The 24,720-nt window shown below is 48.3% G+C and overlaps 1 protein-coding gene across 1 annotated transcript in view; it reads right to left on the minus strand.

Annotated features, from left to right (window-relative positions):
• LOC147711781 (uncharacterized) overlaps window positions 1-24,720 on the minus strand; it is a 98,128-nt gene that overhangs the window by 47,572 nt on the left and 25,836 nt on the right. Inside the window, exon 8 of the mRNA XM_086922507.1 lies at window positions 23,463-23,538. Coding sequence (XP_086778633.1) covers window positions 23,463-23,538 — 76 coding nt within the window. The remainder of the gene's footprint in view (window positions 1-23,462; window positions 23,539-24,720) is intronic.

Genomic DNA, 24,720 nt, shown 5'->3' on the forward strand with positions numbered 1-24,720 from the left:
ATAAATTAAAGGATAAATTTGTTCTGCAAAGGCTGTACAAACCGCCAACAAAAGTTATACCAGAAATACTATCACTTTAACCCCTTCGATGCTATTGACGGAACGGTTCAGTCATGAGCGTCGGTTGGCCTGTGCTCATGACGGAACGGTTCCGTCATGAGCCCGTTGGCTCATTAGAACGTTCAGCACAGCGCAGGAATCTGCACCGCGCTGAAGGTGTTAAGGGCTGAGGATAATCCATACTAATATTATAAAGAGAGCCCAAACCTTTGAGGCGGGTAATCTCAGGAACCACAGCACCAATCACAACACCCAATACAGCGTTGGAAAGGGCAGTTGCAGCAGAAGGACATAGGCTATGCAGATGCCCACCATATACATTTAAAAGGTAAAGGAACTGTGCCAGCAAAGTAGTCCCTTGTGGGCATGTCTGCGTTGTGCTGTGGGCGTGTGCTGGGGGCGTGAGAAACGCTGGGGGCGTGTGGTACGTTCCGCCCTTCATGCCATGTCTCATATCGTGTGCTAATCCCACCCTGCTCCCTTTAAATACCCCTGCACCCCATAATCATAACCCACCCTTACTCCTTAAAATACCCCAACACCCTTAAACACAAACCCATCTTAACCCTATAAATATACCCTGTACCCCAAACCTATCCCTAAAGCCTAAAAATACCCCTGTACCCCAAAACCCAAACCTAGCCCTGAATCCTATAAATACCCCTGTACCTCAAAACCCAAACCTACCACTGAACCCTAAAATATCCCTGTACCCCAAAACCCAAACCTAGCCCTGAACCCTAAAAATACCACTGTACCCCAAACCTAGCCCTGAACCCTTAAAATACCCCTGTACCCCAAACCTAGCCCTGAACCCTTAAAATACCCCTGTACCCCAAAACCCAAACCTAGCCCTGAACCCTAAAAATACCCCAAACCTAGCCCTGAACCCTAAAAATACCTGTACCCCCAAACCTAGCCCTGAACCCTAAAAATTCCCGTGTACCCCAAAACCCAAACCTACCCCATAACCCTAAAAATACCTATACCCCAAAACCTAAACCTAGCCCTGAACACTAAAAAAAACTCCTGTACCCCAAAACCTACCCCTGAACCCTAAAAATACCTATACCCCAAAACCCAAACCTAGCCCTGAACCCTAAAAATACTCCTGTACCCCAAAACCCATACCTATCCCTAAAACTACCCCTGAACCCCACAACCCAAAACTATATCTAAACCCTTAAAATACCCAAACACCCCAAAACATACCTCAGTACCCCAAAACATATACCCCTATACCCATACTTACCTTATCCAAACATTTTTTTTAAAAAACATGCTTTTACCATTCATGCATTTACAACGAATTTCGTTGTAAATGTATGCGTGGTAAAAACATATAAAATGTAATGCCATGCGCTATAATGGCATTGCGGAGTCATGGTACTTTCGTAATGAAAGTATGCAGAGTCATGGTATGCGGAAAGACAGTTGCGGAATAATGGGTGTTTACCCTCCCCCGGTAAGTACATTGGTGGGACGGCGGCCCACATCTCCAGCAACATACTCATAATTTTTTCACCATCCATTTGAAAAATGCACAGGTCTCGCTCATTGATGGCCAGCACCGACATACACTTTTAGACACACCTCCCGCCACAAGTTCAAGAATTGCGAACTTTAGAGCTGGGGAGCTACGTTCGAATCTCGGCATCAGCTCAACATCCTGTGATTCCAGGCAAATCGCTTTGTCGCCCTGTGCCTACCACAAATGAATGTGTTCTTCTGTAATGTAAATTGTGCTCATGCCATGTTGTCGAGTTCGCGCTATATAATATTGCAAGGAAAAATAAAGTAGGGAAACTCAAGTTCACACACCACTGAACGCGCACTCTTAGGTGCATCAGCAGTGCACTGTGAATTGGAGCATTTCACAGGCCTGTCACATAAGAAATGCTTTCAAAACGAAATCCTACAAAACAATATACTACTGGCCGGCAGCAATTCATACCCGGACAACGTCGGGATGGGCTGCTAGTTAACATATAAAATTTTACTCTGACTAATCACCGGGAATTTAAACAAACCACCTACATGATTTTATGAGGCTTTTAAAACTAAATAAAGGGCCAGAAATAAATTGTTACTTACAGATGGGAGTAGTTTTTCAGCTTGAACATTTCCTGAATTTACATGCTGTGCATTATTACGCCAGCTAGTGGTTGAGTCCGGCATACTTTTCTTAGCCCCTTTTTTTAGGTCGAGCCTAGTGCAGTGCGCATGTGCTGCACTAGGAGAAGGCCTCTTGGAATCACTTCAGCCTTTCTAAAAACTTGTGCGTGTGGTGTCCGATTTCCCACACATGCTATTGGCCTTAGCGTGTGGCTTTCAAAAATGAAAGCACGTAATTGGCCAAAGGAGGGTGCATATCCCACCTTTTCTGAAAAGGTTTGCTCTCACAGCGTTTAGCTATCAGGAGCGAGCAGCGGCGCACAGCGTGCCATCTGTTGTGGACCATGTTTCATTTCAAGACCTTGTAGGTTTCCTTACAAGGCGCATTCCGTCCACCCCGGCCAAGGGACAGACCCTACCTCCACCAGAGTGCGCGCTTCTTTTTCCAGCCCTCACATTTCATCTATATCTGCACTCTCATCCTACACATTGTATTAGGTTATTGTCAAGGCATTTGCTGTACTCGGCCTCTATAGTCTCCTCTTTTTCAGGTACCATCTTAAAAATTGACTGCACCTTTTAACATTAGTGTTTTTTCATCACCGTGGTGCGCGCTTCCTTTCACACCTCTACGCAGCTGTGGTGTGGGCTACCTTTGACATCTCTGCACAGTGCACAGCTGTGGTACGTGTTTCCTTTCCCCACATTACTTTTGGTGCTTGCGCAAGGCAGCCCCTTCCTGGGGCTTAATTTGAGCCGGTGTCTGCTGGTGCCCACTTTATTAGCACATGCTTTTTGTGCTTGCTGGCACCACCTGCAAAATAATGCCTCTGCTTCGCTGGGGTGAGATCTACCCCCCCCCCCCACCATTGCACAGTACACAGCTTAAATTGACCGCATCTTTTAACATTCGCGTTTTTCAGCACCACAGTGCGCGCTTCATTTCAAACCTCTGAGCAGCTATGGTAGGTGCTACCTTACACCTGTCTGCACAGTGCACAGCTGTGGTGCGCGCTCCCCCCCCAATGCACAGTACACAGCTGTGGCAAGTGCTTCCTTTTAGCCCACTGCACAGTAGTGGCGCATGCTTCCTTTCATAACACTGCACAGTGCAGATATTTGGTGTGCCTCCTTTCACCCCAGTACACAGCTGTAGTGAGTTTCTCCCTTTCACCTTATTGCACAGCTGTGGTGCGTGCTTAACCCCACTACACGTGCCCCCTCCATCACACCCAACTGGTTCTCTAGTTTTCTGTTTAAACAAATTTCACACAGATGCCCAGGTTTCCAATGTTAGCATTTGTGAACTCACTGGACCTTGCAGCTTTTCTTATAAGGCGTGTCCCCTAAACCCCAGCCGAGGAACAGACCAGACCGCCATAAGCTGGATTATAAAGCACCCTTACAGAAGCACCAAGGGGCCGGACCATGCAGCTTTCCTTACAAGGAGCGTCCTCTCCACCATGGCCGAGGGACAAACCCCTCCGCCACAAGCTGCGGTGATAGGAATAATAATGATTAATATTATCATACTAACAACTTTAGCATGGCCATTATTGCCCTATATTACACTTTGTTAGTCTTTAAATCGGCAGCAACATTTGTGCCCCTGTGCTGCCCAGTCAGGAAGCGCAACAGTAGCCCCACTGTAACAGGAGGCAGACCCACCACCCCATAGACTGCTCTGCAGTAAACTGTGTGTATTGTTTCGGAACGCTGCAATTCATCTCCCTTCACTGGCTCCTCACCTGCCCAGTTCACTCTTCCCCTCTCTCCCTCCCACTATCTCCTCCGAGAGACTGGGGCAACAGACGTACGTGTTTAGGCTCTGTTAATCTGCAGGAACGTTAACACCCGTAACCCCTTCGACGCTTGTGACGGAACGGTTCCGTCACTAGCGCCGGTTGGGCTGTGCTTATGACGGAACCGTTCCGCCACAGCCACGCCTGTTTCTTAGAACCTTCAGCGCAGCGCGAAAATTCGCACCGCGCTGAAGGTGTTAACAGGCCCCCGCTGCCACTGTTATTTTATTTTTCAGCTACACTGAAGGAAAAATTGACAGCATTGCATAAACAAATGAACTAGAACACTTTTTTGTATTAATTTTGTTAAGTACAATACTTCAGTTGTGTTGAATGTTTTTCCGGTTAGATACAAGGTGACAAATAGTTCTAACACTTTATTATAACATAACATGCTGCACAACATTCACAATGCTCTACAACACAAAAACATTAAAGCAAATAGCTGTCTTAACACTTATAACGCCCCCAAATGTGATATCTATTGGCTATGCCAATGCTGGTTTCCTTTTTGATGCGGAGTGCAGTCTTACCATTTGATGCTATGTCCGCCCCTTTGTGACAGACATATTCCTCTGAAGCCCCTGTGCAGGGTCACCATTTTCTGATTCTCCCCCCACCCCCCCTCCTTTCGTGGACAGTTTCCTTATCCATATTAGCTTCCGGGGGTATGTGAAAGATTGTTTCTCTGCTTTGTTGCACCTCATTTCTTGGGGAGACAGGTGGGCCGCCTTCAAGCTGCAAAACTACTACTGGCAAGTAACTATTTTGCTTTGCAGCGTGAATCTTTTCTAGATTCACATGCGGTTTATTGCTTGTAGTGGAATCCTTGGTCACCCTAGGACATTGTTTCCCAATCTGGGGTCCACGGACCCCAGGGGTCCGTGACACATTCCCAGGGGGTCCCTGGGCAACATTTATAAAAGCACATAAAAGTTTCTTGTATAATTAGCAGCTTTCCAGCAACAATAAAAGTGCCAAGAGAATGCCAGTGATTAATGTACCTGCTGGAGCGTGTGGAGAGTTTTGTTCAGGGGCAGCTTTGATTTAACTAATGTAGCACAGAGGGTTAATGTACCTACTGCAAAGAACGTGTAACATGCATCTTAAAAAGCATATTTTATGTGCATAAGTTTGTGGCTACTGCTTTTGTCACAGAGATTCTTTTGTTACTGTGCACTTCATAAGTGACAATCGTAATCTAGCAGAGGGACCTATAAACAGTCAAAGAGCTGCTGGCAAACTGCATGGTACCAGTTAGTAAATTATATTTTTTCACAGTTATTCATTATCCTGATGCTGCTAAAAAGATTTTTATGGGTGGAAATACATTTTTTATGTTAAAGTCAGTGGCTAGCCACTGTGTTATGTTCTGAATCCTGAGTTTGTGCTTTTCCAGACCAAGCACTCTTTAAATATTTTATATACACACTGATTTACATGTATGATTCAATGTCTCTATATGTGTGTGATTTAAAGTGCTCTGACATCCTACAATGGTATGAGAGATTCTATATATCAAATGAAATACATGTGACAGAGTGGCTATTATTTCAATATAAAATACTACGGGCCAGATGTACGATCCGTTTTTATATGCGCAAACGGGTTCGCGAACCCTTTTGCGCATGCAAAAACCTATTGGGCCATGTACATAGCCTATTTCGTGAGTCGCCATTTCTTTGGGACTCGCTAAATAGGTTTTGCAACTTGCTATTTGGAAGGGGCATCCCTTCCAAATAGCGAGTCTCAAAACCATGTACAAGTGTTTTGCGGTCACAAAACAGTCGCAATTACCACCTACTTCAAGTAGATGGTAATGCATTCGCAAATGGTGGCCTGCAGAGCCCAGCAGGCCACCATCCCTGGGAGGGATGATATTTCCAATGGGGTCGCAAATTGCGAGAGGCTCATTAATATTAATGAACCTCGCAATTTGCGACCCCATTGGGAATCCCAAACAGTGTTAAACACACTGTTGTACATTTCATTTAGCGACTCGCAATTTGCCACTCGCAATGTTTCGCCAATTGCGAGGCGCTAAATGAAATGGTCGTACATCTGGCCCCAAAATCCTTAGTACTTTGAGTATTTGTTTTGTGTGCAAACGTGTATTTTTTTCGAATTACTGTTTTAATATTTGAAATTTAACTCATACAAATTGCTTGGGGGTCCCCGGCTTCCAGTGGTGACTCAATGGGGGTCCTCAGGAGTCAAAAGTTTGGGAACCACTGCCCTAGGTGGTTGGGCAAAAATGAGGCTAAGCTTCAAAACACTATCCCACCTGTGACTCTTTGCCCACATTAATGTTCAGTGTCTTGCGACTGTATAAACAGTTACCGGTTTGAATTTGTAAAGTATACAAAGGACTGGCTTTTAGGACTGTCCTTTTTAGATAGCACATTACTGCCCTACACATCCAGTGTATACAGGTCTTTCAGCTCTTAGCTCAACTGTGATTCACATGAAACTTTGATATGACCGTTGAATGCAAGCGTGGATTAATTCGCAGGACTACTCGGACCTTGTGTATTTGCAGATAAAGCTCCTAGGTTGTTGGTACTTGCAGCTTGCTCACCCTGTGTAGCAATACGATCGCAATTAGGAAAGATCTTTAAGGTTAAAAATCTTAGCTCTGACGTGGAGGGGTTCAAAGAGCTCATTTATTAATTGTGTTAGCACCAAGCTGAGGGTCTCCATGGACGTTGGTGCTGATGAGAGCTACTCTTAGCACCAGTTAACAAAAGGTTTCTAGAAGGAGCAGTGAAGAAACATCTCCCTACAGGTTCTCTTGTGTAGGACACTATTGCTGCCAAGTGTACTTTCAACAAGGCGTGGGTTAGGTTGTTTTCTAGGAGAAATGTTAGGCACCTTACCCCCATGGTATCCTGTTGCAGTAGTTTCTCTGCACCACAGGACATATCCCCTGTATTTTGCAGTGTAGCGCTTTCTTTTACTTGGTCTTCAAGCTTCCTTTAGGATGTCCTTGGACTGCTTAGGGCGGTCAAGATGCCCAAAGTTTGCCCAGGATCAAATCAAAACACTTTACTTGGTGATGCACAAATGAGAAATATTCGTTGAAACCAGATTTCCACACGTGTGCAGTATAGTTTTACCAGTAAAACTATAGGCCTATGCTTGCGGTAGCACTCACAAGGTCAATGTCCTTCACACATTTCTGCAAATTTAGTGGCCAGATGGAAAACGTGCGATCTAAATGGCCGTGCGCTGCCACACAATGCTTTGTTACAGCCTCAGGTCCAATAAAGTTAGGTGGGTCGCAAAAGTTAGCCATTCTAAAAAGAGTCATTGTTAAAAGTGAGAAGCACTGCAGTAGCAGGACACAGACAAGACAATGGAGGAGAGGGCTTAATCAATCTGATTCATCATTATCCACATCTTTTTGATTTATTTGTCAATGAAGCAACTGTTCATGTGACAGGAATAAGAAATATGTGCTGCAATATCGGGCTATGCACGTGTCACAAGGCCAAGTATGTACAGTTGAAGGGGTAGGCATAGAGTGAGACATGGCCGACAACAGCCAATGCCGCAACTAAATCCCATGGCATCCTCTAGTACTATGAAGAGGTGGACTAGGTCAGATTGTCAATGACTGAGCAAACAATTTAGATAGGAAATGCATCGATTTTCTATTCCAATTCTGAAGGTATGTCTTGATCTTTAGTCCATTTAATAAGTGTTTCCTCGATAGCGAGAGACTTGTCCTCTGCAAAGACTACATTTCTATGGACTTTACTTTTAGAAAAATCTTGATTCCTGTAATCTCAATGCACCGTTGGATGGTGCACAGAACACCTTCTGATAAACATCCTCTGAAAGAAGGAATATTTGGGCATCAATTTAAGTCGACAATAAAAAACTAAAAATTATGCTTATGTCAATGATGAGAAGGTACTTTGCTTTCTTCAAGCTTATGGATAGGATGCAAGGGCAGGGCTTCTTAACCTGTTGACTCCTGGTGGCCCTCGGCACCTGTTCACGCAGACCCATAGGACCTATAAACAAACTATTATTCAGCTCAAAATGCTTATTATGTGAAGAGGTTTTCTCCTATAAACACTTACCAAGCAATACAAACAAAAAATCCTGTGCACACGTTCGAATAGGTAGGTATAAATTGCTCGGGGCTTTGATATTCTGGTGGCCCCTCATGGTTCGTTACCTGGGCCTTTTTGTCACTCCCGACCCGATCTCTTTTTCAAACACAATATACTCTGGCCTCAACGTTTCAAATCAGATGTGGTGCACTGGCGCTCTCTCTCACCCTTCTTGTTCGCGCGTCCCTGTTCAAAATGTTAGCACACCCGAGTTTTTTTTTATGCCCTACAGAATACTCCTATTCCGATCCCACACTTACTTTTCCCAAAGTGACGGGATACTGCGGGGACTGTTGTGGGAGGGTGGACTGTTATGGGAGGGTCGTACACCGCATGTCGCTATGAAAAAGCTTACCATGGGCTGGTATGACTGGTGCATCGGTCTACCCGATCTCAGATTATATTAGCAGGCGTCCCACCTGAGTAGTCAATCGTTGGGTGTTTGAACTCCATGATGAGCCTAATTTCCGCATGGATCATTGGCTCCTGGGACGGGGCAGTTATAACAGCACTCTAGACCAACCCCCGCAGCTTAACAGGCCCCACGGCGCACACAGTTGAGATTTGGCATGACATTACCAAACGGGTGGGTTGGCACAAGCGCCCGACAATAGCAACCCCCCTGTGGGAACCGGATATCTTGGGTCATCTCAGTACTTGTCCAGGGTTCGACAAATAGGATTTAATCGGAATTTCCACGGTTAGAGACATCTGGGTTAAAGGGAGGCTAGCATATTTTTAGGAACTCCAAGCTAAATACAATTGGCTCCTTCCAAGACTTTCAGGTATTTGCAGATAAAGCACGAGGTGACCTCTGCTTTCCCGAACGAGGGCTCCCTCCCTGACTCGTCCCCTCTGGAAGACAGTCTGTGGTTGGATCCCATGGACCACAAGGTCATCTCGCTTACCTACAAGAAACTGGTCAACAACCGAGCTGACTATGATGAAACTGAGGGAGAGGTGGGAGGTGGATCTGGGAGTGATGGAGGATGACAGTTTACGAGACGCGCTGGCTTCACCAAGAGAAATTGCCATGCGCATGCGGCTTCTCCAATTCAAGATCCACCATCGCACATATTTTGATGCCAAACTTTTGTTCAAAATAGGTAGACTCCCCGATCAGTCTCCGACACTGCAGTCAGGAGGGTACTTTTCTTCATATTCTATGGGACTGCCCATATATCCAGGACTATTGGGTGGCAATTGCTAGTCAATTTGAGAGGGTTGCCCAAAGAAATGGGATCAGAAGTGGGGGAGGAGAACAAGTAGAGAGGGGACATCTGCATTTCTTAGACGGTGGAGTTACACAGAGAACAACAAACACTGATGGCCCAGTTGACGGCTGAAGTGCTGGCCTCGCCCCATTAGGTGTGGCGTTCTTGTTCTTTCAAGTCCCAGCTGCATGTCGCCATCTGTTTATATTGTATGGGTATCCTGGTTTATTGTGGTTGCTGGGGAAATGTACGAGTATATTGATTTACGTGGATCCCTATCCCACCAAGTGTTGAATGGCATTATGATACTGTATGTATTGGAGTTGACATTTCTTACAGTGGCCTGACTTTGTATGTACCGGTCTGGTTTGCGTTAAAATGCAACAAAAAGTTTAATTTTAAACAAGCACTGGCGTTGCCAATAGGTCTCGCAGTAGGAAAGTTGGAGCCATTACAATTGCAAATAACAATGCCTTTTATTTTTGTTCATTTTAAAAACATAAAGGGCTTTGTCATTTACAAAACCAATAGCTACAACTTTCCTACTGCGAGGAGTGCAGTAGGAAAGTTGAGCAGGCTGCCCCCCGTGTAATCAGTGCAGCAAATAGTGAAACGCCTCCGGCGCTGTAAAATGTTCTGTAATTGCAATGATCGCATGCCAAGGAATTCTGTAACCTGCTGCTCTTAAATTAGAAATATACGGGCAGCTTGGCCAAGCGATGAGATCTGAATAGTGTAGTAGAATGTTAAAACGGATTTTTTGATGCATCGAGGTCGTTAGAAAAATCTGTTCAGTCAGGCAGCCTGCATAGATTAACCAAGACAACCAGATAAAAATGCAGGTAAAAAAGCTGAAGCCAGTCAAAAATAAAGACGCAGACAGAGATAGATAAAAATATTTAGATAGGAAGATAGAGATATTTGTCACGAGGATAGAAAACAAGAAAACGAGAAGCTGCGTTGGTGAAGTGAGCGCCGCAGCTGATCGGGGGTGTGCTGCGTGAAAAGAGTCGGAGAGAGATCCCAAAAGTTGTTAGGAGGCGATTGGCTTTTCTGGGAGAACTGTGCCGAGCGGGGGCAACACCATCTGGCAGGACTTGAGGAGTCTTCACGCTCTGGGCGGCGGAGCCCGGGTGTGGGCATGGCGCTGGGCTTAAAGGTGAGCCATGGACTGCGGGTGCGTGTTTTCCCTGCGCGGGTGTTGTGTGCATGCAGGTATGTTTCGGCCTGCCCTGTTGCACACCAAGTAGAAGAACAGCAAGCCGCGTTTGCTATTTAAATAATCTGCTGCTGCTGCTTTCATAACGCTGGCCTTGATTGTCAATTGTGTGCAGTGTGTAACATCGATGTACATTAGGTATACGCTGATTTTGAGACTCCACTAACTATAACTCCGCTCCTTGTGACTGCAACCCCTTTCCTCTGCCACACGCTAACTCACAATGTATGGGTTGCCAGAGTAAGTTTGGGCATAACCTCCAGTTGGGACAGTACAGTATGGGACACATTAATCTACTGATACTGCTTGCTGAAACACGAGCTGTTGTGTAATGTCACCAATGTTGTGCATTAGCTGGGTGGTGCGGGGTGCAGGAGTGGCAAAACAAGAGAAGCAAACTGAAAGTACGGCCGGCCTGCGGCCAGTAATGAATAATTAGGGGAGGAGAAGCCCTTTGGGAAACTGAAAGTACGGCCGGCCTGCCATGAATAATTAGGGGAGGAGAAGCCCTTTGATGTGCTGTGCTGGCCGTGAATGCGCGTGCTTGTTTGGTCACGTGAACTTAAAGAAAACCGCAGGAACGAAGCCCTTGGTTTGAGAGCGCACGTTTTGGGTCCAGACGGTGGAGCCTCTCTTGAGGGATGCGGAAAGAAGGTGGGCAAGGTGATGGATTGCCCAATGTGGAAGGCCGTGACTACCTTGGGTAGGAAAGAGGGCCTTGTCCAGATGGACTGAAAGGAAAGTAGGTTTGCAGGATAGAGCCTGGAGCTCACTCACTCTCCTGGCAGAGGTGATGGCTACCAGGAAGGCAGTCTTCAAAGTAAGAAGGCGAAGAGGACAGTTTGAGTGGCTCGAAGGGAGCACACATTAGAAATGTAAGAAGCAAGTTAAGTCCCACGGAGGCATCACAAAGGGAACAGGTGGAAATGTGTGTGTGATGCATTTGAGGAATCGATTTACAATAGGGGACTTGAACACAGATGGCCGATCAGGCAGCCTTAAGAAGGCTGAAAGGGCAGAAAGATAGCCCTGGATAGTGCCCAGAGCAGAGCCCTGCTGGGCAAGAGAAAGAAGGAAGAGAAGAACCTCAGAAAGAGGGGCAGAGAGGATCCACAGCCTTTGCTGAGCACCATGCCACAAATCTGTTCCACCTGCAGGCTATATGTGGAGGGACGCCTGGCTGCCATAATGATGTTGCAGACTTCAGGAGGCAAGTCAAATGGCCTAAACTGTCGCCGCTCAATCTCCAAGCATGGAGGTGGAGACTGGACAGGCTCGGGCGGAGGACCTTCCCCTGCTGCTGCGACAGAAGGCCCTCCTGAAGAGGCAGACGAACTGGGGAAATCGACTGACATACTGAGTAGCTCGGGATACCAGTACCTTCGTGCCCAGTCCGGAGCCACAAGGATCACTTGTGCCCGGTCGCGCCTGATCTTCAGCACTCTGGGCAGAAGCGGTATAGGCGGAAAGGCGTACAACAGACCGCAACTCCACTCGGGACGAAAAGCGTCTCAGAGCGAGTGCCGCCTTGGAAATTCCAACGCGCAGAACTGATGACATTGCGCGTTATCTTCGGTGGCGAATAGATCTAACCAAGGCTCTCCCCACTGCAGAAAGAGACCTTGGGCCACGTTCAAGTTCAGACGCCATTCGTGATCCATCATGCACCGACGGCTGAGTTAGTCTGCCCTGGCGTTCAGAGAACCTGCCAGGTGTTGAACCACCAGAGTCACGCCCTGATGTTCCAGCCATTGCCAGAGGCGCAGAGCCTCCTTGCATATGGTCCACGACCCCACCCCGCCCTGTTTGTTGCAGTACCACATGGCGGTGGTGTTGTCCGTGAACTACACTCCCCCGGACAGAGGAGAGGAATGCCTTCAGTGCAGTTCAGGTTGATAAGGAGCCGGGACTCCGCCGGAGACCAGAGGCCTCCGATCTCCTTCTCTCCCATGTGGCCTCCCCAGCCCTGGAGGGACGCGTCCGTCACAACTACGTGCTCCGGTTGGGGATGGGAGAGGGATCTGCCGCTGACCCAATCACGGTCCGTGAGCCACCACTGAAGCGGTCTCGCAGTGTCCTCTGAGATCAGGACATGGTCGGACAGGTTGCCCTGATGCTGGGCCCACTGAAACTTCAGGTCCCACTGCAGAGCCCACATCCGCCAACGGGCGTGATGCACCAGAAGGATGCAGGAAGCCATCAGCCCCAGAAGCCGCAGCGTCAAACTGACCGAAACCCGGGATAAAGGCTGGAAGATTGAAATCAGAGCCTGTATATCCCGAACCCGCTGTTCTGGTGGGTAAACCCGAAACTGCGCAGAGTCGAGAACCGCTCAGATGAAAAGGAGCTTCTGAGAGGGACACAGGCGTGACTTCGGCACATTGATGGAGAACCCCAGCTGGTGCAAGAGGTCTGCCGTCGTCTGGAGGTGGCCGACGACTGTCTGGGGAGAGCCCGCCTTCAACAACCAGTCGTCGAGGTAAGGGAAGACTGAAATCCCTAACCTGCGCAGATGAGCTGCGACCACCACCATCACCTTCGTGAACACCCGTGGGGCGCTGGTAAGGCCGAAGGGGAGCACGGTAAACGGAAAGTGCTCGTGGCCTACCGTGAACCGCAGGTAACGCCTGTGGGCCGGCAGGACGGTGATGTGGAAATAAGTGTCCAGCAAGTCCAACGCTACCATCCAGTCTCCTGGGTCCAGGGCAGCTAAGACCCGAGCCAGAGTCAGCATCTTGAACTTCTCCTTCCGGAGGAAGCCGTTGACGTTCCGTAGGTCCAAGATAGGGCGTAGGCCCCCTTTGCCCTTCTTGGGTACCAGAAATTAGTGGGAGTGGCAACCATGTCCTACTTCTGGCCCAGGAACGCGCTCGATAGCCCCCTTGGCCAAGAGGTCCGAAACTTCCTCCTGCAGAAGCCGCAAGTGATTCCCCGATACACGGTGGCATGGCTTGAGGGGTCGTCTCGAAGGGGAGGGAGTAGCCCCTTCGGACGATCTACAGCACCTACCTGTCCAAAGTGACAGTGCGCCAGTGAGAGTGGTGATGGCGAACCCTGCCCCCCACTGGCGTCACATGGGCCGAGAAGCAGACTAGGAGGGTTTAGAGGCAGATGCTGCGGGAGAAGGTGTGGACTGGCCTCGCCGTTGTCCCCGACCGCCTCCACGGCGATTTCCATGGCCGCCACCGCGCTGGAAGTTAGTTTGCAGCGAGTGGCTGGCAGCACGTGTGCGGACGCCCCTTCCTTGGCCACGAAAGGAGCGAAAGGCACCAGATTGCTGGCGCGGGGCAGAGAGGCCCAAGGAATTGGCCGTAGCCCTGGAGTCCTTATAGTGCTCAAGTGCATGGTCTGCCTTGTCGCCAAAAATGTGACGGCCATCGAACGGCATGTCCAGAGTGTTTTGGACATCTGCCGAAAAGTTGGCGGACCTCAACCAGGCGTGGAGTCTCACGGACACAGTAGTTGCCATCGCTCTGCCCAGTGAGTCGGTGGTATCCAGCCCACACCGAATGGAATATTTGGCTGCATCCCGGCCCTCCACGAGAGCTTGGCAGAGTTTGTCCCGTACCTCCAACAGACACTCTGGCAGCACTTCCGCAACCGTCTCCCACAGAGAGTGGATGTAGCGGCCCAAGAGGCATGCGGTGTTGGGAGACCGCAGTCCCAAACTAAGGGAGGAGAATATTTTCTTTCCATAATTCTCATACCTCTTGGATTACCGTTCAGGCAGAGCCGACGGGAATGCGGTCTGGGAATTGGAGGCCTGGATGACCAGACTCTCGGGGGTGGGGTGGGTGGACAGGAACGAATATGCTACTTACCAGTATGCATCTGTTCTTGGCATGTAGGGCTGCTGACATTCATATCTGTGCATAGATCGCTGCCTAATGTTGGGTTCGGATCGCACATTGTTGTCCTGGAAGAGTCTAAGTATCACGAGATAGGTGGCTCCTACCCTGGACTACCTACCCTGGACTACAGTGCGCATGGGCATCGACTCCATCCTCAGATTGTTTTTAGCCATTGTGGCCAAGATGGAGTGAAACTAAGTGAATGATGACCATGCTAGAATTATGTGTGAATGCCGCAGCTGCTACAGACGCCGGGGAGGAGGGCAGGCGATATGAATGTCAGCAGCCCTACATGCCAAGAACAGATGCATACTGGTAAGTAGCATATTCGGTTCGAGGCATGTGGGCTGCTGAATTCATATCTGTGCATAGAATACATAGCAGACCCTCCATAATCGGGGCCGCCCGTGCCAGCTGCAGCAGTTTGGAAAAGTGTTTTTAGAACAGCCTGCCCTACAGCTGCCTGCTGTTTGGAGTGCACATCAACACAGTAATGTTTTGTAAATGTGTGTGTGGTAGACCATGTGGCTGCTCTACATATGTCTTCCAAAGGGATATTTCAAAGGAAAGCCATGGAGGCCCCCAACTTTCGAATGGAGTGGGCCCGTGGTGGAATAGTGAGAGTGCGCTTGGCTGTGAGATAGCAGATCTGAATACATTTAACGATCCACCTGGCTATACCAGCCTTGGAAATAGTGTTACCTTTGTGTTGTGGCGCAAAGGCAACAAAGGGTTGTTTAGTCTTCCTAAAATCTTTGGTCCTATCAATGTAATACATTAGGGCCCTCTTGACGTCAAGTGTGTGGAGCATTCTCTCCGCCAGTGACTCTGGATTTTGGAAGAACACAGGTAGTTCTATAGTCTGGTTGATATGGAACTGAGACACTACCTTAGGAAGGAATTTAGGGTTAGTGCGAAGCACCACCCTGTTAGAATGAATTTGAATAAATGGCTCTTGGATAGTTAGTGCCTGAAGTTCAGTAACTCGTCGTAGAGATGTAATCGCTATAAGGAAAGCCACTTTCCATGTCAAGAATTGAAGCTCGCAGGAATGCAGTGGTTCAAAAGGGGGACTCATCAGCCTGGTGAGGACCACATTGAGGTTCCACTCCGGAGCTGGTGGTGTCCGCGGAGGAATGACTTGTTTGAGTCCCTCCAGAAAGGCTTTGATGGCAAGCACCCTGAAAAGTGAGAGGTGCTGTCTGTTTTGGAGGTAAGCAGCCATTGCGGATAAATGTATGCGAATGGAAGCATGGGCCAGATTACATTTGTACAAATGTAAGATAACAAATGATGTTCTGAATAGATGCATCCAGCGGGTTAATGTTGTGGCCTGCACAATAAACGACAAACCGCTTCCACTTCGCCGCATAGCATGCTCTGGTGGTGGGCTTTCTTGCCTCCCGATGATGTCCATACAGTCAGGAGGTAAGTTGAGGCAGCCAAACTCTAAGACCTCAGGAGCCAGATCGCCAGGTTGAGCTGCTGCGGATCTGGATGCTGAAGGTCGCCATGGCTCTGCGTCAAAAGCCTGGGTGTGAGGCGCAGCCTTTGATGTGGTACCACAGACAGTTCCAGAAACGTAGTGTACCATGGTTGGCGAGCCTACGTTGGAGCAACCAGGATGAGAGTCATCGAGTGCTGCTTCAGCTTGCGTGCCACCAGCGATATTAGAGGTGCTGGGGGAAAAGCGTACGCAAATTTGCCTGACCAGTTCATCCATATCGCATTCCCTTGCGACTGGGTGTGGAAACCTGGCGGCAAAGCTTCAGCATTTCGCATTCTCCTTTGTGGCGAACAGGTCTCTCTCTGGATGACCCCACATTTGGAAGTACGGGTGGAGTACCGATGGATGCATCTCCCACTCGTGCATTTGGTGGCTGTACCTGCTGGTACAGCAGGTCCGCCATCTGATTGTCCTTGCCTGGGAGGTGTTCCGCCATGAGGAAGATGTTTCTCTGAATGGCCCACTTCTACATGCTCGGAGCCAGATGAGACAGCTGTGGAGAGTGTTCCTCTCTGCTTCTGAATGTAGTACATGGCCGTCATGTTGTCCGTCCGGAACACGACCTTGTTGCACAGATGTACTTTGAAGGCTTTTAGTGCCATGAAGATCGTCATCAGTTCCAGAACATTGATGTGCATCTTCCTTTGCTGTGGTGTCCATAGTCCCTGCACAGTGTAATGGAGTACATGAGCTCCCCATCCCTGGAGAGAAGCATCCGTCAGGATGATCTGTGGCAGAGGCTCTTGGAACGGTCGTCCCTTGCAAAGGTTTTGTGGATTCCACCAATGCAGAGAGTTGTATGCCCGACCGCTCACCAACACTAGGTCTTTCAACTGTCCGTGAGCCCGAGTCCACTGACGTGCTAAGCACTCCTGAAGCAGACTCATGTAGTCTCGCGTGCGGGACTATGGAGATGCAGGAGGCCATCATGCCTATCAACTGCATGAACACTCGTGCTGGAAGCGAGTGTTGAGGTCTGAATCTTTGTATCAGCGATTGAATGCTGTTGACCCTCACTGAATTTGGCTGTGCTCTGGCTGCCAGAGTGTTTATCGTCGCACCCAGATACTGCCGTATGTGGGCGGGTTGCAGGTGGGACTTTGGGTAATTCAGTGAGAATCCCAGATGTGAAGAAGGTGAATGGTGTGGGACATGTGGGCGGCACACTGCTGGGCCGACTTTGCCTGGATGAGCCAGTCGTGCGCCGCCACCGTCGCCAGGCACTTCGTAAACACCCTGGGTGGGTCTCTGATTACCCATAGTTGTTTAGCAGTGCCTATAGGCGTATTCTGAAGCTAACTCTTTGGTGTCTGTGGTCCCTTGCGATCTCATGACTTAACTTAGAGCAAGCAACTCAGTGGGCTGATATTTGGGTTTTTGTCGCACGTTTGTTGGGTTGTTGTGTAGCGCTATTTGGCTGGACACAGGAGATGTTGTTCACTTACTGTGTCCTTTGTCTACACTATAGAGCGGGGCCTCATTCTCCCGAGCGGTTGCCGGGTGAGGTGGGGTCGTCACCCACACAAAGCTGGGTGAGTATCACTAGGGGAAATGCCTATGAGTGATGTGGCTAATATGCTTATTTGTCTTAGTAAAGCGGGATATAATTTGTTTTAGTTAATCGGAATATAATTTGTTCATGCTTGTGTGTTAATCTGAGTGGTTTATATGTGATCATGCGGGTGCATGGAGATGACCTTATCCTGTTTGATTGTGTGAACTTTTGTCTCACGATAGGAAGAAGTCCAGTCTCCCATCTTCCAGTGAACGTTGGAATGTAAAGTTCCTGGTAGCTATGTGACTTTTTATAAGCACTATTTTTTATCATTCCTCACAATTACATATTAATGTTTGTTGCAGTAGCAAGTATACATAAAAAGGTCCTGAAGAAAGCCGGGGTAGTTCCCCAGTAGGCAGAAACATGTTGACCACCTTGCTCAGCGCCACAGAGTAGTATGCATCTTCAACTACAGGGCGTGTTTTTAAGCTTTGACACTGACCTTTACTTTGAAATTTTCTTAAAGTCTAGTAGTCAATTTTACTCACCATTATTATTTGAGCACTGCACTTTACCAACATCATTATAGTGAGGAACAATGTACACCGAGGTTCGATGCTACCCTGGCACTAATATGGCCAGGTAGAGGTTTGAATATGTACCAAGCCCTAAATGATGAATTTCCGCCAAATGGGCGGTCTGATGGGTTTTATTCAAAACCTCGGGTAGTCAACAGTATTCGGCACCACCTGCATGCATATTCGATGGTTGCATGTTCACTTGCTCAGTCATACACACCATTTTCTAGACTTGGTCTACTCTTTTGTTGTTATATATGGGTCTCCAGTGAGTCATAGTGTGCCCTGTCATACCTCGCTAGAAGTGCTTGTGTATATGAAATGCGCCAGATATTGGCCGCTTGAGCGGCCACCCTTTTCCCCGATGCCATAAACCCCTTTGATTCTTTATCTGGGGGAGGAGCATCACCCGTTGTTTGAGAATTATCCCTCTTCCGGGCATTTGAAACAAGAGAGTCCAACGGTAACTGTCCCTTGATGTAAGTAGGGTCAGTAGGCGCTGGTTTATACTTCTCAATCCGAGGGTTTATCACCCTGGCTCTGTTAGGCTCTTTAAAGATCTCCTCAGCATGTTTTAAGACACCCTTCAACATAGGCAGAGTCTTGACAGTTCTCTTTGAGACGGAAAAGGTGTCAAAAAGAAAGTCCACTTCAATGGGGTAAGCATGGAGCTGGACGTCATGATTTTTAGCCGCCCGTTCAATGAGGGCATTAAATGCCACTGAATCCAGAATAGAGTTGAGTGTCTGGGGCAGCGTGAGGATCACCTGGGTCAGCACCAGCTTCCCAGGGTCCATTGGTATCTTCAGGGTCTGTGTAGACAGGATAGCTGTACTCATCCTAATCATCACCTTCCCTAGCGTCCACGTCAGAGTAAGTGGGCGAGATATCATGGCCATGTGGAGAAAGTGGTTCCACAAGAACAGGAGTGGAAGTGGAATCCTTTTTCTTCAAAGGAATTTTGTAGGACTCCATTGGCTGTTCCGGGGCAATTTTCCGTTTATGGAGGGAAAGTCTGCCCGTCTCGGCATCAATAAAGTGTTCTTGTTGTTCTTCCAACGAAGATTGTCGATGCTTTAAGGTTGGGACCACTGTCGTCGACTTCGGCACCGAGGGCACCTTCTCGGGCACGCCCATCCTAGGGGTAAAAGCCTTCGGCGGCAACGTGAAGTGAATGGGCGTCAACGCCTTGTGAGGTTTCTCGACCGGCTTCGAAGGTGGAGTTTCTATCAGGCCGACAGTTGAGGCCTTCTCCTTGATGCGCTTCAGGGAGTCCGCCACCTGCTTGGAGAAAGCGGCGGACGGCCGCGCCGAGTCGACGGGATCCTTCGAGGCACCACTAGATGTGGACTCGTGGGTTGCGCCACTCTTGGCCTTGATTTGTTGACACGGAGTCTCGAGAACCCTCTGATCACCGAGTCCTTTGTTGGTGTCTACCATCTTCGGCGCCGATTTACTCGGCTCGACCACTTGGCGTGGCAGACTTCAACTCGACGCCCTTGACCTGTGTCTTCGGATCAACAACACCCTTCTGCTTAGTCGGCGCCGATGGCTCAGATCCGACCAAAGTAATGCGCACCTTCGGTTTCGAGGGGGGCACCAGTGCTTTCGCTTGTGTCGAGACCGTTGGTTTCACTCTGTTTCGATTTTGTAGGGTGCGGCTCGATAGTAATGTCCGTAGCCGAGCCCGAAGGCAGGCCGTAGAACCCATTGTAAGATCTTGGGTAAGGCCTAGTGGCGATCCCTCGACCTGAGCCTTTTGAAGCGTTACGGCCCCAATGTCAGTTTGAGTTAGCTCTTCGCTCGAGCTATCTTCCATGGCCCCATAGGCCCAGTCGTTGTCCCCTACCTAGTCGAAGGCTTCTTCGGCTTCGAATATTTCAGCATCCACGTCGTAGTTATAATTGACCTCAGACGCGGGATTCAACAGGTTTTCACCAACTTCCCGGTAAGCTCCTTCATCATCCCCGGCATTGAAGATGTCCATAGGCGCCGGTGCAGTCTGCTGGGCCTCCTGGCGCGCAGCGCGTCGATGCTTAAGAGTCTTCTTGGATCTGAAACGGGAACAAGCCATGCAACTGGCTTCATCATGATCCGGCGACAGACACTTGTTGCACACCGGGTGGACGTTGATGTGGGGATACTTGGATTGCACACGGGGCATCCCTTGAATGGACTACGGTCCATGATGAACAGTCGATAGGGTCTGTGGCGTCGACTGGGCCTTCCGCGTCAAAAGCACGAAGTTCTCTGGAATCCGGCTCGGAACCGAGCTGGAAGAATCAGGCACCGAACGCAAGACAATACCGAAGAAAACTAAAGACCTTTTGGCCTTAAGAAAGTGTATCGATTCCGACTATAGGGAACCAATATACATCCAAACCCAATGGCGGAAAAAAACAATCTGAGGATGGAGTCGATGTAAGGTCCACCGGTGACGATCCAGAACCCGAAGAGGGTCCAGTGAGATCCCGCGGCGCCGGGCCTGAAGGCGCAGGCGGCGTCGGGGCCGAAGCACCCGACCCGCTAGGGCCCCCAGGCGGGTCCGCTGGGCCCGGAGGAGGAGAAAGGGACCTCATGGCCATGAGGAAGCGCTACATCTCCTCCGGCGTCGCGCCCAGGGACCGGAGGGTGTGGGCAGGACGCGGCGCCCGCGACCCCGAAGGAGCCGCGTGGGAGGTGTCACCCGAACCCCCGGCCGCATCGCACAAGCGTCGGGGGAGTCAGAAGAGTGACGCCTCTTCGACTTTGTGCTTCTTACCAGACGACGACTTTGACCCGGAGGAGTGGTGCCAACTCTCGGAACTGTGGTGGCTCCGAGCATGCGACCTGTCCCTCGACCTCCCGTGGGACCGGGACCTCTCACGGCGTGGGGCCGACTGCCGGAGTTAGTCGCCTGCGGGACCGCTCCCGCCTGGCTTTTGAAGAGAGGGCCCGGCAGTCGGAGCAGGCCTTGTCGTGGTCGACGCCTAGACAAGTTAGGCACAGGTGGTGCGGATCCGTGACCGACATTGTGCGGTCGCAACCCTCACAGTGCTTGAAACCAGGCATCCCTACGGCACCGATCGGAGTCGAGAAGACTGAGATATGATCAAAAAGATCAAAAAAAGTTAGTCAAAAATTGATTACGGGTTACTGCTTTTTCCAGATCTGCGCTTGCTGGCGCGGAATAAAGAAGATGAACTGACGTCAGCACGTGGAGGCGGCGTCCAAGTACTCCGACGACGTCATCACGGCGCCCACGACGCAGACGACTGACGCGGAGCCGCAGACGCCTACCGACGCACAAGGTTACTACTACGCAAAAGTTTCCGGATCCAGTCGACGCCTGGGGATATTCTAAGGTAAGGAATCTATCACCAACGTGTCTCTTTCAGATAGTACCCTCTCATACAGACAACTATAGGAATTGAACTACACTTATTGTATAGTTCAAGTCCATGACGGAGATCTCTTCTAAGATTTAGATCAGTCTGTGTGCACTACACTATGTTTTTGTAAGACTCCTGCGGGAATGTTAACCACCTGCCTTGTTTGCATGATTATGTCTCAAAGCAAATGTTTTTGCACTATCTTTTTGGGAAATTATCGGAAACTTGCAAGGTTTTTATTGCCCATCTTACAGTTGAACAATTTTAGGTTGCAAGACAGCTTCTTCTCTACCTTCAAACTCTTAATGAAGGAAAAATATACTTTGCCGGTTCCAGATTTTTTTCCTTAGCGCCGTTCGCTGCCGTAAATTCATGTATGAATAATTTTATATTTTTACTGTTTTCTACATGTTACACAATGAAATGGTGTGTTTATGATTGATTTTCTTCATCAAATAAAGCTTTTTGATTGATCAGTAGATCTTACGCTGGTGTTTAGTAAACATCAAATTCCAGAGGAAAGTAGATGTGCTGAGTTCACATATGAAGGAAGCTGGCTCTTTATATAGGGGAACAAAAAGAGGTGCACTGTATAAAGAGTCCAGGCAAACCGCAAAATAATTAGACGCACAAATGCTCTTTTTTGTAGTATGGTGGGAAAGCAGGTAGGCATACCAGAGGGTAGGGCTAAGCATGTATTGCTCACACAAAGGCAGTGGGTGGGCTTCGCTCCTATGCGTCTTGGGACCCTGTTGACACCCCCACCTCCCTTGGACTCAAATGTGAGGCACCGGTACAGAGGTACTTTTAGGTGTCGGGTGGCAGCAGGCTAAGACTGGGTTTCTGCTGCTGAGGGGCAAACAGGGCAGCTGCAATCAAATCTATAGAATATACATGTATTATTTTTTATACTATTCTGGGAGAAAAGTATAGTTTACCTGTCGGTGTAGTTTTGCAGCCTTTCTGGATTCACTATGCTGTGCATTATTCAGTCATCCGGAATTGTATTTCCTCCCCCCTCCCCAGTCTGCAACCTCTGCCTGCCACTACCACAACAGCAAGGACTGCAGCATGTGCTCGGCATTGACACCCAAGACCCTCAGAGAAGGTCAAACCACGCCATGCAGGGGCCACCTCCATCGCTCCGAGACTTGGGCCTCTCCAGTGGAGAGTAGGCCCGCATCGCCGAAGGACCAGAGGACTGCACAATCGTCGAAGTCCATAAGAAAACGAAGGAGGTAGGAGTAGACAACCCCCAAACACTCTAACTGCACTCTAAAGAGTGAGAAAGTCCTTGAAGGGAACAGTGTCATTGAAATTCGACAAAAGCAACTGCACCCAAAGACAAAGAGGCCAGTGGATCCTTCCAAAAGAACTCACAGGGAGGCAAACACCCACGAAAAATCAAGGTCGAAGGAAGCCCCGAAAAGGACTCCTAGATGCAGAGAAAAGAAGGGTCGACAACTGCTTCGACGACTACCAAGAAGCGAATCGCTTAAACCCTGGACGCCGAACAGGCTGCCGAGATGAAAAGGAAGAAAAGGAGGCTCTAGGCCGAAACGGTGCGAATCCTGCAGCAGAAGGACTAGATGGCGGAATAATGCACAGCATAGTGAACCCAGAAAGATTCACGCTGCAAAAATGGCTTTAGGGTCTCTGGCTTCCACCGGTTATTTAATTGGGGTGGGCAACATGGGTAAGCCAAGAGACTGCTGAAAGATTATGGAAAATATTTACCTGAACAAGGGCAATGCTCTCGATGGACTCCCTCACAGATATGATTTGGATATCTGACCAACAGTACCCTCTAAGGGGGAGAGAGGTAATTACATTAGCCAAAACCTGTGAGCCTTTAACTGGGTTATGTGGTGTGAAATAAAGTCTATTCATTGGAACTCCAAGCTTTATTCATATAGCGGTAAACTGTATCAACATGTCTGAAGGCCAAAAGCATTACATGCTTGGGATTCCCAAGCAAGACAGCGATGAATGAATGGTTCAAGCCTGTGAATCTGAAATAACCATTGCTGGAGTACAAGAATCACTAGGTTCATATGCACACAGTAACACTACAGTTTGCCAAAATCACCAGAAAGTGTTAATTAAAACAGATTGCTTCCGCTTACGTTCGGTGTTTTCCAACTTTAAGATCCGCCACATACACTCTTCCGTCCAAGGGAAGACCTCTAGATTCTTGGAATGCTATATAAAAAGAAAGTTTTAAAAGTTACTGAATTATAAAAGTACATTAACAGTTTAAAGAATATGATGCAACCACTAGTAGCAAGTATACGCAGTAGTTTGTCTCCAATCTTTGAAACACTTGCCCCTTTTTTTGAGGCAGGGAATCGGATGAGAGAATCTTTTATGGCAGAAAAGATGACTAGAGCAGATCCAATGGCACATACCTTGGAGTCACCCCTCAAAAAAATGTGTCCGTTAATTATTTTTAGTTTCATTTCCATCTGCCTACCAAGAAAAAGAAAAAAAAAAATTGACGGACTGTTTTCTTTTCCCAGTGGCTCATGGGAAATGGAGTTGTATGGTTTAAATGATTTCTTTAAAATGACTGCTGGAGAAAAATTAAGTGAAGAGAACAGCCTAATCCTCGCCTCTGTGTCCTTAATAGAATCAAAACTTTCCTTTACATTAGCTAGGAAACTTCATTCACCACTCTGGAAACAAATAGGGAAGAAGCACATTTAGTCAGGAGGTATCCGAGATGGTCACAAAAAGCACCCCTGCAAATAAATACTTCACAGAAGAATTTCATGTGGATGCACTTTGAGGTCAGAGCGCTGAGAAGAGGCCAGGATGGAGAATGGTCCAATACGTAGGTTTTTAAAATTAAAATAATTTCTGCACAATTTATACTGTGCAACCCATCCGTTCCTTCTTGGACACTGAGCCCTAACACACTTCTATTACATCATAAACAGATGCTACAAACCCAACTGTAGGTGAAGAATGGAAAGAAAGGCAGTCCACCCAATTATTCCTACTACAAAGAACTTGTAACCTTGCTGTTAGGCTGCCAACCTAGATAAGCATGATCAAACATTCTCAACGTTGCAACACACCAAGCATTGGCTCGTGATCGGTATCTAACACAAAGTTCAAACTGCACAAGTGCTGAAATAATCCATTGACCACATAGATGCAAATGCCTACTTTTTGATGGCAGAGTAATTTCTTTCAGAAACTGTCAGTGAGACAAACTACACCTTTTCAGAACCATTTGGCATCAGTGGCAATACCACTTCCACTCACACCCTCAGCAATATATGTAACAGTTTAGTATCAGAGACCGAATCTTTACATTGGCTATTTCCCCTTTGAAATAATCTTTATTGGCTCATGGTATCCTTTATGGCCTTTTAAAAC

The sequence above is a fragment of the Lissotriton vulgaris genome, chromosome 5 (assembly GCF_964263255.1).
Source record: "Lissotriton vulgaris chromosome 5, aLisVul1.2, whole genome shotgun sequence".
NCBI classification, from domain to species: domain Eukaryota; kingdom Metazoa; phylum Chordata; class Amphibia; order Caudata; family Salamandridae; genus Lissotriton; species Lissotriton vulgaris.